Source organism: Embiotoca jacksoni, unplaced genomic scaffold, assembly GCF_022577435.1.
Source record: "Embiotoca jacksoni isolate LCO1_2020_lvr unplaced genomic scaffold, fEmbJac1.0.p SCAF_19, whole genome shotgun sequence".
Taxonomy (NCBI): domain Eukaryota; kingdom Metazoa; phylum Chordata; class Actinopteri; family Embiotocidae; genus Embiotoca; species Embiotoca jacksoni.
Window position 1 is genome coordinate 3,598,238 of NW_027185329.1, and position 13,051 is coordinate 3,611,288.

The window sequence follows — 13,051 nt, forward strand, 5'->3', positions numbered from 1 at the left end:
TTGAAGACATCAAATAAAAGCTGGGTAAATATCAGTTAAACTGATCCTTTTACAAAGATTTAAGTATTTTATGATGGCTATTAACAAAAAACTAAAAGTCTCACACAAACTGCTTGTTGTCAGAGACACATTACACTCTCAGCCGGTAGAGGTCAATCAGGAATCCTTTTCAGCCCTGTGCTTTGGAAAGTCAGGTAAATCAGTCTGAAATGTTTGTACCTGGTCAAATACACAACAAGCTTCTCACTTTATTCAGAAGCCTCCTCTGTGATCCCATTCATACTCTCACTTCCTCTTCCTTCCACCAGTGCCTTGTCCTCCCGAGGATGTCATGTCAGCACTGGACTGCTCCACTAACACGGCGTGGGTGGGATGGCAGACCAGCCAGGGCGCCGACTCCTACATCGTCCAAGCTCTCGGCGTGGAAGAACACGCAACTGGCTGCGAGACCACCAGGTCGTCCTGCTTCCTCTCAGACCTCATGTGTGGCTTTACCTACAACATCAGCGTGATCGCCGTTAACAGCGTATGCAATGTGTCGCAGAGTGTCATGAAACAGCTGCAAGCGGGTAAGGATGAGGAACATGTAGGAGATAGATGAAGCTCATTTAAAAAGTAGGCTTTGTTCGTGGCAGTTTGGGAAGTATATGTTGTGTTTTTCATGAATCAATAACTACTAACAGTTTCCAAAAAGTGTTGGGAAAAGTCATGTTTTTTTCTCTGGTAGCGCTGCTACTGCGAACAATTATCAGCGGTTTCCTCGTACTGGATGATTTCTGGATCCGCATTGTCCTTAAAACTTTCTACAATCCTGACACACCCCCCCCCCCCCCCCTTGTTCTTGCAGTGCCCTGTGTGCCCCAGCAGGTGGAGGCCAGAGTGGTTTGCGAGTCGGATGCAGTGGCGGTCTCCTGGGAGCCGAGCAAAGGGGCGTTATTCTACGAGACAGTCGCCCAGGGCAACAACGGCTACATTTCAACCTGCAAGAGCATCGAGACGACCTGCCTGCTGGTCCACATGCTGTGCGGCCTCAACTACTCCATCACCGTTAGCGCTTCAGATGACAATTGTGTCAGCGCGCAAAGCTCCCCTGTGGAGATCGACACAGGTAGAATCAAAATGTCATTTGTCGTAACAATCGGGACACCTTTCATAAACATTTACTGCATATCCGAGCTCTATTAATACCTTCCTTTATTCTGTCCGTAGTGCCGTGTGCACCACAGAAAGTAAGAGCAGAGATGGTGTGCAGCAACGACACCGCTGTGGTGTCCTGGGAAGAAGGGGAGGGCGTGTCCTCCTTCAAGGTGTGGGCTTTTGGACCCGATGGTCACAAGACTGAGTGTACCAGCACGGAAACCAGTTGCGAGCTACCCAGCATGCATTGTGGCCAGCTCTACAACCTGACAGTCACAGCTCAGGATGGACGCTGCGATAACAGCAACGCCTACCTCAACCTACAGTCAGGTAAACATTAACAATCGTTTTTTTTTTGTTTTTTTTTGTCTTTTTATAAGGACAGTTTGTTTTAGCTCACAGCTGTTTAGAGCTCTTAGAGTTTTTGTATCGATCCTATTTTGCAGAATCACGCGTTGCTGACATGTGAATCGTCTTACCTCTAATATACGTAAAATATTACGCACCCAAACAAGCACTTTGCTTTTTGTCTTTCCTCTCTCTTTCCGTCTCCCAGCTCCGTGTAAGCCGACCAGCGTCAAGGCTTCTCTCCGGTGCCGCTCCAACTCCGTGGCGGTGACGTGGGAGCGGGCCAGCGGAGCGCTGTCCTACCTGGCGGCGGGTGTGACGGCGGACGGGAGTCTCCGGGCCGAGTGCAACAACACCGCCACGCACTGCGACCTGAGCGAGCTGCGGTGCGGACGGACCTACGACGTGAGCGTGTTCGGCCGGGACGAGTCCTGTTCCGGCGCGGAGAGCGACACGGCCCGCGTGCGGACAGGTACTTTTCTACGATACACGCGCCGATAGTGTCGATAATAGCGCGGCGGGCGGAAGCTGCTGGTTTCGAAAACTCTACTGCTACTTTCGTTCATCCCGCAGCTCCCTGCGTGCCCCAGAACGTGACGGTTCACCAACGGTGCGCTGACAAGGCCATGGTTGTGTCCTGGTCGCCCAACCCCGACGCCCAGAGCTTCCACGTGACGGCAGTGAGCGACACCCGGGCGAGACTCTACTGTAACTCCACCGGCACCAGCTGCACTTTGCGCAATCTCCCATGCGGACAGAGCTACAACGTCACCGTGCGGTCCGAGAGAGACGGCTGCGAGAGCGAACCCGGCGCCGCGGTGGAGACTTCTTCAGGTAAACTGAATCTGAAAAAAATATTCACGTGTTTGTAGTTATAAAGGATTTAATGAAACCAGTTCTTAGTACGTTCACTTTGCTCAAGTTTATGCTAAAAAATAGAACTCACAAGCTTACAGTGTTATAGAGAGAAAACCCAGCAATGCCCTTATGAGAAAGCAAAAAAAAAAAAAAAAAAAAAAGGTTAATCTAAAAACAAAATGAGGCTTTAGCTGTTGGAGTTAGTTAGCTTCATAAATTACAGTATTTTTAGTTTGAAATTACATTTTTTTGTGTATTTCGAGGGGTGTCGATTCCTTCCCTGACCTGTAGTTGAGGCGCAGAAATACAAATTGGAACTTTACGCTGAAAAGGGTCGTGAAAACAAAGGGTCCATAATGCAGGAGGATATAATTACAAAGTGTAGTTCAGGCTGCGATATTTCCGCTCGAATTCTTTTTTTGAATTTGATATCCATTTCTTTCAATAAATCAGCCTCCCTGATGTATTCGTAACTGAAATGTTGTTTTCCTTTCAAACCGCATGCTCGTTGTCTCCCCTCTCGCCTCCAACAGCTCCCTGCACGCCCATGAACCCCGAGGCTCGTCTGGACTGCGTGTCGAACTCCGCCTGGGTGATTTGGAGCGAGTCGCGGGGAGCGACCGGCTACTCCGTGGTGGCCCGAGAGGCCGGCGGTCACAGCTCCAACTGCACCAGCGGCTCTTCTCCCTGCAGCGTCCCGGACCTGAAGTGTGGGTCAAATTACACCTTCCACGTCACGGCCGCCAACACGGACTGCCGCAGCAATCACAGAAACGCGTTCAACCTGGAGACAGGTATTCAACGGGAATCCCTCCACTGTGTGATCGTGTGTTTGAAAAGGAAATGTTTCTTCTTTTCTGTCCCAATAATTTACGTGTGACCCTTAAAATTCATCCTGTGGACCTCTGGACTGGTCCTGACCCTTAGGTTGTTAACATTTAGGTGAAGCCTTTTGGGGATTTAGCAGAAAAAATAAATCACATATTTTAAGGGAGGACATGTTTTCAGACGCAAATCTGTGCTTGCGTTAGCTGACTGGAGGACTTAAAGAGGAAAGAGCATGAAGGACATCGTAGCATACCATCTTCTTCATGAAGAACAAATGCTATAAAGCACCCGGGGAACCTTTTAACAGGGCAGCGTTTGTAAACGATTAGTCAGCAGGATGAAATGCTTCATTTGCACATTTATTTTCACTGGCAGCATTTTACAGCTATTTGACTTTTTTTTTTTTTTTTTTCTGAAGCCATTTATAAAAAAAAACAAAAAAAATGTTGTATTCGTCCTGTTCTTTAGGACCTTGTGGTCTAAAATCCATCAGCGCAGTGACGGAGTGTAACAACGACACCATCCTGGTTGAATGGGAGACGACGGTGGACGCGCCCCTCTACCTGGTGACCGCCGAGGCCGACGACGACGACCGAACCCTCCTTTCCTGCAACAGCTCCTCCGACTCGTGCGTGCTCAAGGACGTCCGCTGCGCCACGCACTACAGCATCATCGTGTCCTCCGACGACGACAAGTGCAGCAGCCTCAGGAGCCCCCCGAAGAAGATTAAAACAGGTCATTTTAAAACTCACCGAATCGCTCTGAAGTTTTGAGAGGGTAAACTACAGTCGATTATTCTTTTTTTTTCTTTTTAAAAGTCTTTTTATTATTTTCAAACGTACAGAAAATGGTAGAGAAATAAGATAGAGATCATCAAGAAAATAGTAATAATTCCAGAAGATAACAAACATACAAACGAGCCAAAATTACAACACAGGAAATAAAGTGCAAGAGAGAGATTAAGGATAAAGAATGGCTGAAAGAAATAGGGAGAGAAAGAACAAACTAAAATGTTACACTAACGCCCTGACCAACACGTTATTCTGCTTTTCTTCAGCACCCTGCGTCCCCGGCAACGTGACGGTGACCCAGTTGTGTGGGACGAACGACGTGGAGGTGGCGTGGGAGAACTCCCTCGTGGCCACGCGGTACCAGCTGACGGCGACGGGACGGGACGGACGCGTGCATTTCTACAACACGACGACGAACAACTGCTCTCTGCCTGATCTTCACTGTGGCGAGACGTACCGCTTGATCATCACCGCCGTCGGAGACAACTGCGTCGGCCCTCCCAGCACCTCGACCTTCAGAACAGGTACACGCGACGATGATCACTTCTGCTTCTGATGCTCTTTTCTTTCTTTTTTCTTTTTTTTTTTTTTTGGTGGGGGGGTTAAGGGGAGGGATTCCCTGACAAACCTCCTCCCTCTGTGTTTCCCGTCAGTGCCCTGCACACTCAGCGGCCTCTCCGTGGTCACCGATTGCCAGACGAAATCCGCCGTCCTGTCTTGGATGGCCAGCGAGGGCGCGGTGGGGTACGTCGGCCGGGCTGAAGCTCCGGAGCGAGACCCCGTGTACTGTGAAAGCACGAGTCTCTCTTGCACCATCGAACACCTGGAGTGCGGTGGCCTTTACAATTTCTCCGTCAAAGCGTTGGACGGTGTCTGCATGAGCTCGTTCAGCGCGCCCGTGCAGGCGGGCGTAGGTAATTATGAGCAAAACAAAAATGAATTCGAGCAGCAGTCAGTTACTGGATAACATTACTCAGATCAGCACAAGATATATACTCGAACAGAATTTGCGGTTAGGTGGTTAAGGTGTTGTTCCTGGTCCTCAATACTTTGGGTTAAGTTGCCAACTCCCTGGTAAAACACTGTCGCCTTCCTCCTCAGCTCCGTGCGCTCCAGATGTTTTGAAAGTCCGGATGCTGCCGATAGACGAGAGGCACTGGATCATGATGTCATGGGACCGAGTCAACTGTTCGGACGTCGAGTACCAGGCGACTGTAATCGGTCGAATCGAAAACAACCCGCAGGCCTTGTTGAACTTCTTCTCTTACTGGCTGCCCCGGCCGTACTTTGAGATGCCGATGCCGTGTAGCACGTCATATAACATCACTTTACGAGCCCGAAACTCAGGGGGGGTCAGCGAGCCATCCGGCGTCCACAGTAGAGTCACAGGTAACTTTAAACAGCAGGGCTAACAAACTTTCTTTCTTTCGTCTTATTTTTGCGTTCCATTTATTGTGTTTAACACTTCGACCTTGATCTGTTCAGCCTGAGACGAGAGAGAGTCGAAATAATAGAAAATCTCTGTTCAAACATACTAAAACGTCCTTATATCTGCTCACGGCTACATAATCAGCTTAGTAACTTTATCACCTGCATGTCTCCAACATACCCTTCCCCAGATGGTTTGTTAACCGAGTTTCTCCTCCCGCGTCTTTCCCAGTGCCGTGCCCTCCACAGAATCTGCAATACTCCCGTGACGGCCGGTCCGCCGTGCTCTCGTGGGACGCGTCGTTGTTCGCCACGTCGTACACCGTCTACGGCGTGTCGGGCGAGAGCCGCGAGCGGCTCTGCAGCACCACCGGGCTCTCCTGCTCGATCCGCAACTTCGTTCCCAGCGCCACTGAAGTGACGGCGTCAAACGCCGAAGGGGAGAGCGGCGCTAACGCAGGTCAGACGCGGCTTCGGCCGCCACCGTTCACACGCAAAGGTACCCGTCGGCCGAGGCGCTGCGACCTCAATCCTTCGGGGCGTTCTCCAAATTCCTGTAAGCCCCGAGTTAACGAGTCGTGACGCGTTTGCTGACGTTCACAGAAAGGTCAGAGGTCACGGAAATTCATTTTTCCTTGGATGTTAAGCTGATTTATTGTAACTTTAGTCGTGTAGAGTTTGTCTCCATACGTCTTTATGTTGACCTTCCCGATGGCCTCATCTTTTTTTTTTTATTTCCTGCTTCACGTTACCCAGCTGTTAGCTCGCTAAATTGTGAGCCTCTGTGGCTTCCAGATGCTGCCCACGTTGCCTAGCAACAGTGTTGTTTTTTTTTTTGTTGTTGTTGTTTTTTTTGCGACTTAACCACAACCGTGCACACGACCGTAAAAATCGCAACAACGCCTCGGCTGTCGAGGAGCTGAGAAACAAAATGGTCGTGGACGCGGGGAGGAATTTTAAACAGCTGCACTCCAGCCACCACCTTTTTTCTCTATTTTGCCATTTTTAAAATCTGGTTTCAAACATCGTCTCACCTCTCCTCTTCCTCAGGTCCCGTGGAAGCTCGCAGGAAGAGGGATCTGCAGGAGCCTTGGTTGCTCGTCCTTTCAGAAGACGGTAAGTGGAGCGTCATCGACGCGCCGCACAACTCGGGACGTCTTCGGTCCAAACCGTTCACGTCTCACGCGACTCGCTCTCGTCCGTCAGATCCCGAAATCCCGGAAGTGACGGTAACGGTGACGGGACGCACCCTGTACGTGAAGTGGACGACGGCGAAGGACGCGAGCGAGTACAGGCTCGTCATCGAGGAGGAGCTGTCCGGCCGGCCGGCGGTTGAGAGGGACGTGGCGGGCGACTCGTACGTGGAGACGGACCTCAAACCCCGGACCACCTACTGCGTCACGGTGGTGGCCAAAAACGGCATGAACCAAAGCTCCAGGCCGAAGTGCTTAAACTCCGGGGCCTCTTAATGAAACACACACACACACATTCACTTACATAGACACTGGACTGAAGAGCATTAATATGGGTTATATGTTCTCCACTGTGTCAGTAACACAATTGGTTTGAAGAACTTTTAGGAGGATAATTAATCACAACTACGAAAGCATAAGAAAATTCTTCTGTCTGGGTTACAGCTTACGTCTCAAAGAAATTATGATCAAACATGATGAGAACCTTTTAGATTTGAACGCTTATGAATCCTTGTTAGCGATAGGTTGAATACGTTTTCATAATTGTGGCTGGTATCATAGCAGCACGTGGCATTAGAGATATCTGAGAAAGTATTGCTGAAATTATATTTTTCAAAAATGAGTATATTTTTAAGATAGGTTATTAAATTCGCTGGATAATTGTTAAACCAAAAATATTTTTTGTAGATGTAGCGTAAACACATAAACTGGTAATTTATGAAGCAAATGTTTTTCAAACCACGCAGTATATTTTCTTTGTGATGGTTCACTTTGTGAACACTTTGACAGATCTTGTTTTTTAACAATCCCAGAAATGAAGAAACAAAAAGAAAAATCTGTGAAACATTAAAACACACCTCTGTACAAACACCAGTGTTGAAAAATGTCCTTTTTTATATCGTACTTTTTACACTTCACAAATCACCACATTGAGTCTGACATCTACTTTTTTCTACTATTGTTTTTTTGCACCGCTTTGCTGTGACTTTAGGTCTGAAAGCGGAAAAAAAAAAAGAAGTAATTTTAGGTATTTGCACGTTGCTTGTTATTGAATTTAAATTTAGTTGGATTGTTTGGGTTTTTTTTGGGGGGGGGGGGGGCGTTTGGTATATTTTGAATTTGAAGCCACACCTTCTGCCTTCAGCGGGTCTCGAACTCGCATCCTCATGTAGACTTTTCCTGCACTGAAGCATGGTTGGTAATCTACTGGAAGTAGAAGAAGTTAGAGGCGGAGGCGGATGGAGGTTTGTTCTGACGAGGATTCGCTTCACCTTCAGTCGCGGGTAGAAAAGAGTCAAACAGTTTGTTGTCTGCTGGAAAAGGTGGATCAAACCTGACTGCAGGTGCAGGTGAAGACGCCACTTCATCATGGTCGGGATTGAAAATTAAAATCTCACCTCGTTGATTGTGATAATTAATAATCGACCAGACAAAGAAATAAATAAATGGAAACCGGGTTGTTGTTTTTTTCCACTCGGAAAGATTCGGATGCTTTTTTGCCACTTTTAATAAATCATTGTTAAAGCGCTTTTACAGTTTTCCATTCACACACTAATGAGTTTGAGCTGGCATGCAAGGTGCCCACCTCCAGGAGTACATTCACGCACTGATGGCACGCCATCAGGAGCAATTAGGGGTTAAGTGTCTTGCCCAAGGACACTTAAAAACGTGGACGGGGGAGCCAGGGATCGAACCACCAACCCTCTGAGAGGGGGGGGGGGGGGTGCAACCCACTCTACCATCTGAGCCAGAGTCCGAAGACCTCCATGGACTTTGTTAGGATTTAAACTATTTGAATTTAACTCCAACTCCTCCACAGATAAGGAACGAGCGGATGATTGTTATTGGAGTAGTTTTAATTGTCCACACTCAAAATGCTTCTAAAAGTCAAAATGCTGGTGATAAAATTCTGGAAAAAAAATAAAATAATAATAATCACATATATTATATTATAATACTCGCATATCTTTAAAGGTTTATAATGCACGAGTTGTATGGTCAAGTATTCGTTTGATTGGTTTCACCCGGTGATATTATTTAACTGCACCTGAGCGCCCTCTGGCACACCAGCCTCGGCGAACCATGGAGCCCATGTTCACTCCGGCCCTCCACAAGCAGAGGCATCAATTTGTCATCGACTTTGTCAAGCGGAAGAAACCCAAAAAAGTAAATTTTAAAAGTCCGAAAGAGAAATATATTTGCTTTTGAACACGTTATCTTCAAAGCCGACGTCGGTTCGAGCAACGTTTGCCAACTACCTCGCAAACTTTTTAGTTTTTTGTTTCCAACGACCCAATCAACGTCATCGAGCTCGCTTGACTTTCTAAACTAATCACTTAAGTTTACGCGCGCGGTAACTTTCAGATTATTTATTTATTTTTTTCCTGTTTAGCGAAGTCTGTTTTGTCCTTTTCTCCAGGTGGCGGATTTGGGGTGCAGCAAGTGCAGACTTCTCAAAAAGCTCAAGTTTCAACGGGAAATCGAACTTCTGGTTGGGATGGACCTGAACGCAGCCAAACTCAAGAAAAAGATGTACGCGTGTTGGGGAAATATTGTCTCCCCGTACTGAGGTCGTATCACCGTGTGTCTCTTCTTTGACAAAAAACAAAACAAAAAAACCCGAAACATTCATCAATTCAAAACAAACTTTTAAGTTGTCACCTAAAGGGTTCAAAGTATTGTTTAGTGAAGTGGACCGCCGCCCTGCATTTAACAACGTATGCACCTCTAGACAAATATGGATAAATAAATAAAGATGGTTTTTTGTGTGTGTGTGTGTGTGTGTGTGTGTGTGTGTGTGTGTGTGTGTGTGTGTGTGTGTGTGTGTGTGTGTGTGTAAATCATCAAGCCTCACTTTCTCCACATGCAGTCGGGAAAACGGTAAAAGACAGCGACCCTGAACAACTTGCGCCCATTCAATGATGTTTTTTTTTAAAGCATCACTTCATCTTTGAGTCCTTAATCGCAGTTTGTTTATTTATTATATTTATTTTCATCGTAACCTGTAACGCTCCGCTTTCTATTGTCATTTCAGGAAAGGATTATCTCCCGTATCAACTGACTATCTGCAGCCGACTTACGAGAAGCTGCGCATCGAGATGTACCAGGGCTCGGTGACGGAAAAAGACTCCCGCCTCAGAGGATTTGATCTGATGACCATCATCGAGCTGTGAGCGGGCTCCCCACCCCCCACCCCCCCCACCCCATGTCTCTTAAAGTTGTCTTCATAATTTAATTTCTCTCTGTCTCTGTTAATTTTCATGTTTCCTTAATCTTTCTGTCTCCGTGCCGTTATTCGTCTCCACGGTTTTCCTCTCCGGCGTGCAGCATTGAGCACCTGGTTCCGGATGACCTGGAGCGCTTCGGCGCCGTGGTGTTCGGTTACATGGCCCCGGAGGACGTCATCGTCAGCACCCCGAACTCGGAGTTCAACCACCTCCTGCCTGGACTGACGGGTTTCCGGCACACCGACCACAAGTTTGAGTGGACCAGAGCGGAGTTCAAAACCTGGTACGGCACCGCGTTTGAAGCGTTTCGCTTTGCAGTGGAGATCACACAATTTATAATGGTCAGAACAAGTAATGATAATTTAATAAATCCATCCAAACATTTAAGAAAAAAAGTGATTTTAATTAAATATCTCCAGTTTTAAGGTCGTAGTTTAAACGTGGTTGTTTTTCGGTGCACATGATCAGTTCAGAGACCGTGGGAAATTTGAAAACCCGATTCTAGTTTTGTGCTTCTTGGTTCAGGGCTCAGACGGTGTGTTCGCGGTACGGTTACGAGGTGGAGTTAACCGGCCTCGGAGAAGCGCCGCAGGGCCGGCAGGAGAGTGTCGGCTTCTGCTCCCACGTCGGCGTCTTTCACCGGATCAGCAAGAGCAACGTGTTGCCTGGCGACTCGGGGGACGATCTGTCCTACACGTTGGTGAGTATATTTCTTCGTAGTTCTGAAACGTTTAAGGGCCCCCGCCCGGTGGTCCAATACTCGGAGATGCATTTATATATATATCTATCTATCTTGTCATGTATGATATGTTGATGTCTGGTTTCTCGTCCAGCTGTACAGTATCGACTACCCCAGCCTGCATGACAACAAAGTCCTGCAGCGCGTCCTCGTGAACGAAGTGGTTTACTGGATGGAAAAAATGAAGGACAAATGGATGGAGGAGGAGAAGCATGGAAAAACGGATGATGCTTTGACACCGTGTCAGACTGAGGGAGGAGAGAAGGAGAAGGAGAAAGAGAAGGAGGAAGAGAAGGAGGAGGACGACGACGACGACGACGACGACGACGACGATGACGACGACGAGGACGAGGAGGAGTACACGGGTAGATAAATATATCATTTTGGAAAACAGTGATTTATTGTTTTTTATTTCTGCCCGCCTGTTATCGACACGCCTGATTTAAACTCGGGTAGAATACGTGTTTGTTTAAAACGTGTTGAACTTTACAGCCTCGGCGTGCGGAGCAGAGATGAAGACGCCAGTGGATCCGTGCGGGGAAGGCGTGTCCCACCAGGGAGACGAGGCGTCCGGCGAGGTGCGCTGGACGAGCGGCCAGCGACATCAGGAGACTTCCACTCTGCACGGGTGTGTTTTTAAATATGTTCAAATCTGAATCGGCTTTGGTGGCCGGGTATGTTGAGGCGTACGAGGAATTTGACTCGGGTTGTAACTTGTTCTCTTAGTGTGCAAAAACAGACGGGCATAAATAGACATATAGTACATTAATAGATAGATGGATAGATAGAGGAGATGACAAAAAGAAAAGAAAAAAAGATGGTCTTACAGATCTGTAAACTTTATAACTTCGGCTCCACCCGTACTCATTAAAAGTCACCTGCTTAAAACAAACGATGTCAACAAATATCAAGATAATTCAAGTGAAAAACTGATCATCAATCTCTTGTATGAACATTTTAAATTTACATTTCATTTTTCAAACCTAATTACAAATTGTTTCAAATGTTATTTCGCGTGTGTGTGTGTCTCTGTACCAACAGGTGTGTGTGTGTCTGTACCAATAGGTGTGTGTGTGTGTCTGTACCAACAGGTGTGTGTGTGTGTCTGTACCAACAGGTGTGTCTCTGTACCAACAGGTGTGTGTGTGTGTGTGTGTGTGTGTGTGTGTGTGTGTGTGCGTACCAACAGGTGTATGTCTGTACCGCTGGCCTTGCTGTGGTCCAGCTGCCCCAAAGTCGCTGCGCTGAGTGGAAGTGTCGGTAACCTCAGACACTTGCTGACGGACAATCCAGAAGTGGAACTGAGCCAGAACGGATCTTGCGTTCTGGTACATTCCCGACAACGAGGTACGGTTTGATCTTGTTTTTTAACAGAAATGTCGCTGGTTTCTCGTCCGCTCGGCACAACGGCAGCCTTTTTTATCTGTTCATTATAGGTGTTGGAATTTCATCTTTTTAGTCCGTGGGAGTCTGTGAATTTGACATCCGACAACCCTTTTATCAAATTGGCTTTTATTGTATGAACCCTCAGGTTTTTAATTCGAATTATGCCAAAAGTCAGAACAAAAACCCACAATGAGGCATCCTTTAATTGCTTTAGTCCATGAACAGACCTCCTGACGAGCTGAGGGCAGCAGAATCTGTTTATCTTTTAAAACAAACTCAAAAACATGGTCTTTAATCAAATATGATTTCTCTATTTATTTGTCTTTTTTATTGGTGTATTTGATTTGGTTTTACTGCTTGGTATTATCCCGGTGTACCCAGTGTGATCTTTACTGACTAAAACCTGAGTAGTGACAGCACGGACACTATTAATCACCGTCATATTTATTAATCCTTCCAATCAAACGCATTATTAATTGTTGGCCAGCAGGTGTCGCTGCTGCTCTGTAACAACGAACCACTTTGGGCACATTGCTGTTGCAGTGGTTCACCGCTCCCCACAACTCTCATCGTTGTCCTCAACTTAACCGAACTTCCTGCTCTTCTCCTTATCATGTCATTTTTTTTTTTTTTAAATAACTGAACGGTTCTGGTTTTGTGACATAAGTCCGCTATTTGTGTTCTCAGACCAGGAAGAAGAAGAAGAAGAACAACAAGAAAAGGCTGACAAGTCGAAGGACGACGCGGAGGGCAGCCAGGGCTCCCACCAGGTCAAGCAAGGGGACGAGTGGGAGACAAATGTGTGATCTGGAGAAACTTTGATGTTGGGACAAGTGGGTGATTTATTTAAAGGATCAGTTCGTGTGATTTAAAGGGACCTTTTGTCAGAAATGGAGTGTTTTCTTTGTTACTGTAGAATGAGCCTTTTAAATATCTACATATTTATAGTGGCCCACAAAGAGGGCCTCTTTAGAATTTGTTTGGTTGTTGTCTGCAATCTCACCACCAGGTGCCACCAAATCCTACTCTCCATTCCTTTAAATGAACCCCCGATCGGGGATTTTGTTTCCTTCTGTTGTACCAGTAAATCACGAAATGTTTATGGAAACTTTAAAT

The 13,051-nt window shown here is 46.8% G+C and overlaps 2 protein-coding genes across 2 annotated transcripts; both read left to right on the forward strand.

Annotated features, from left to right (window-relative positions):
• Nucleotides 1-472: 472 nt before the first annotated feature.
• Nucleotides 473-7,430, forward strand: LOC138200308 (fibronectin type III domain-containing protein 7-like). The gene is made up of 13 exons (XM_069152873.1): nucleotides 473-569; nucleotides 848-1,108; nucleotides 1,210-1,467; nucleotides 1,694-1,957; nucleotides 2,059-2,319; nucleotides 2,877-3,137; nucleotides 3,640-3,906; nucleotides 4,229-4,486; nucleotides 4,616-4,876; nucleotides 5,064-5,351; nucleotides 5,623-5,850; nucleotides 6,441-6,506; nucleotides 6,597-7,430. Exons 1-13 carry the CDS (start codon nucleotides 482-484, stop codon nucleotides 6,857-6,859), a joined length of 3,024 nt encoding a protein of 1,007 aa, XP_069008974.1. The 5' UTR covers nucleotides 473-481; the 3' UTR covers nucleotides 6,860-7,430.
• Nucleotides 7,431-8,665: 1,235 nt separating this feature from the next.
• Nucleotides 8,666-12,741, forward strand: henmt1 (HEN methyltransferase 1). The gene is made up of 9 exons (XM_069153534.1): nucleotides 8,666-8,749; nucleotides 9,003-9,115; nucleotides 9,618-9,752; nucleotides 9,911-10,093; nucleotides 10,336-10,510; nucleotides 10,644-10,914; nucleotides 11,042-11,177; nucleotides 11,739-11,896; nucleotides 12,623-12,741. Exons 1-9 carry the CDS (start codon nucleotides 8,666-8,668, stop codon nucleotides 12,739-12,741), a joined length of 1,374 nt encoding a protein of 457 aa, XP_069009635.1.
• The last annotated feature ends 310 nt before the right edge of the window (nucleotides 12,742-13,051 follow it).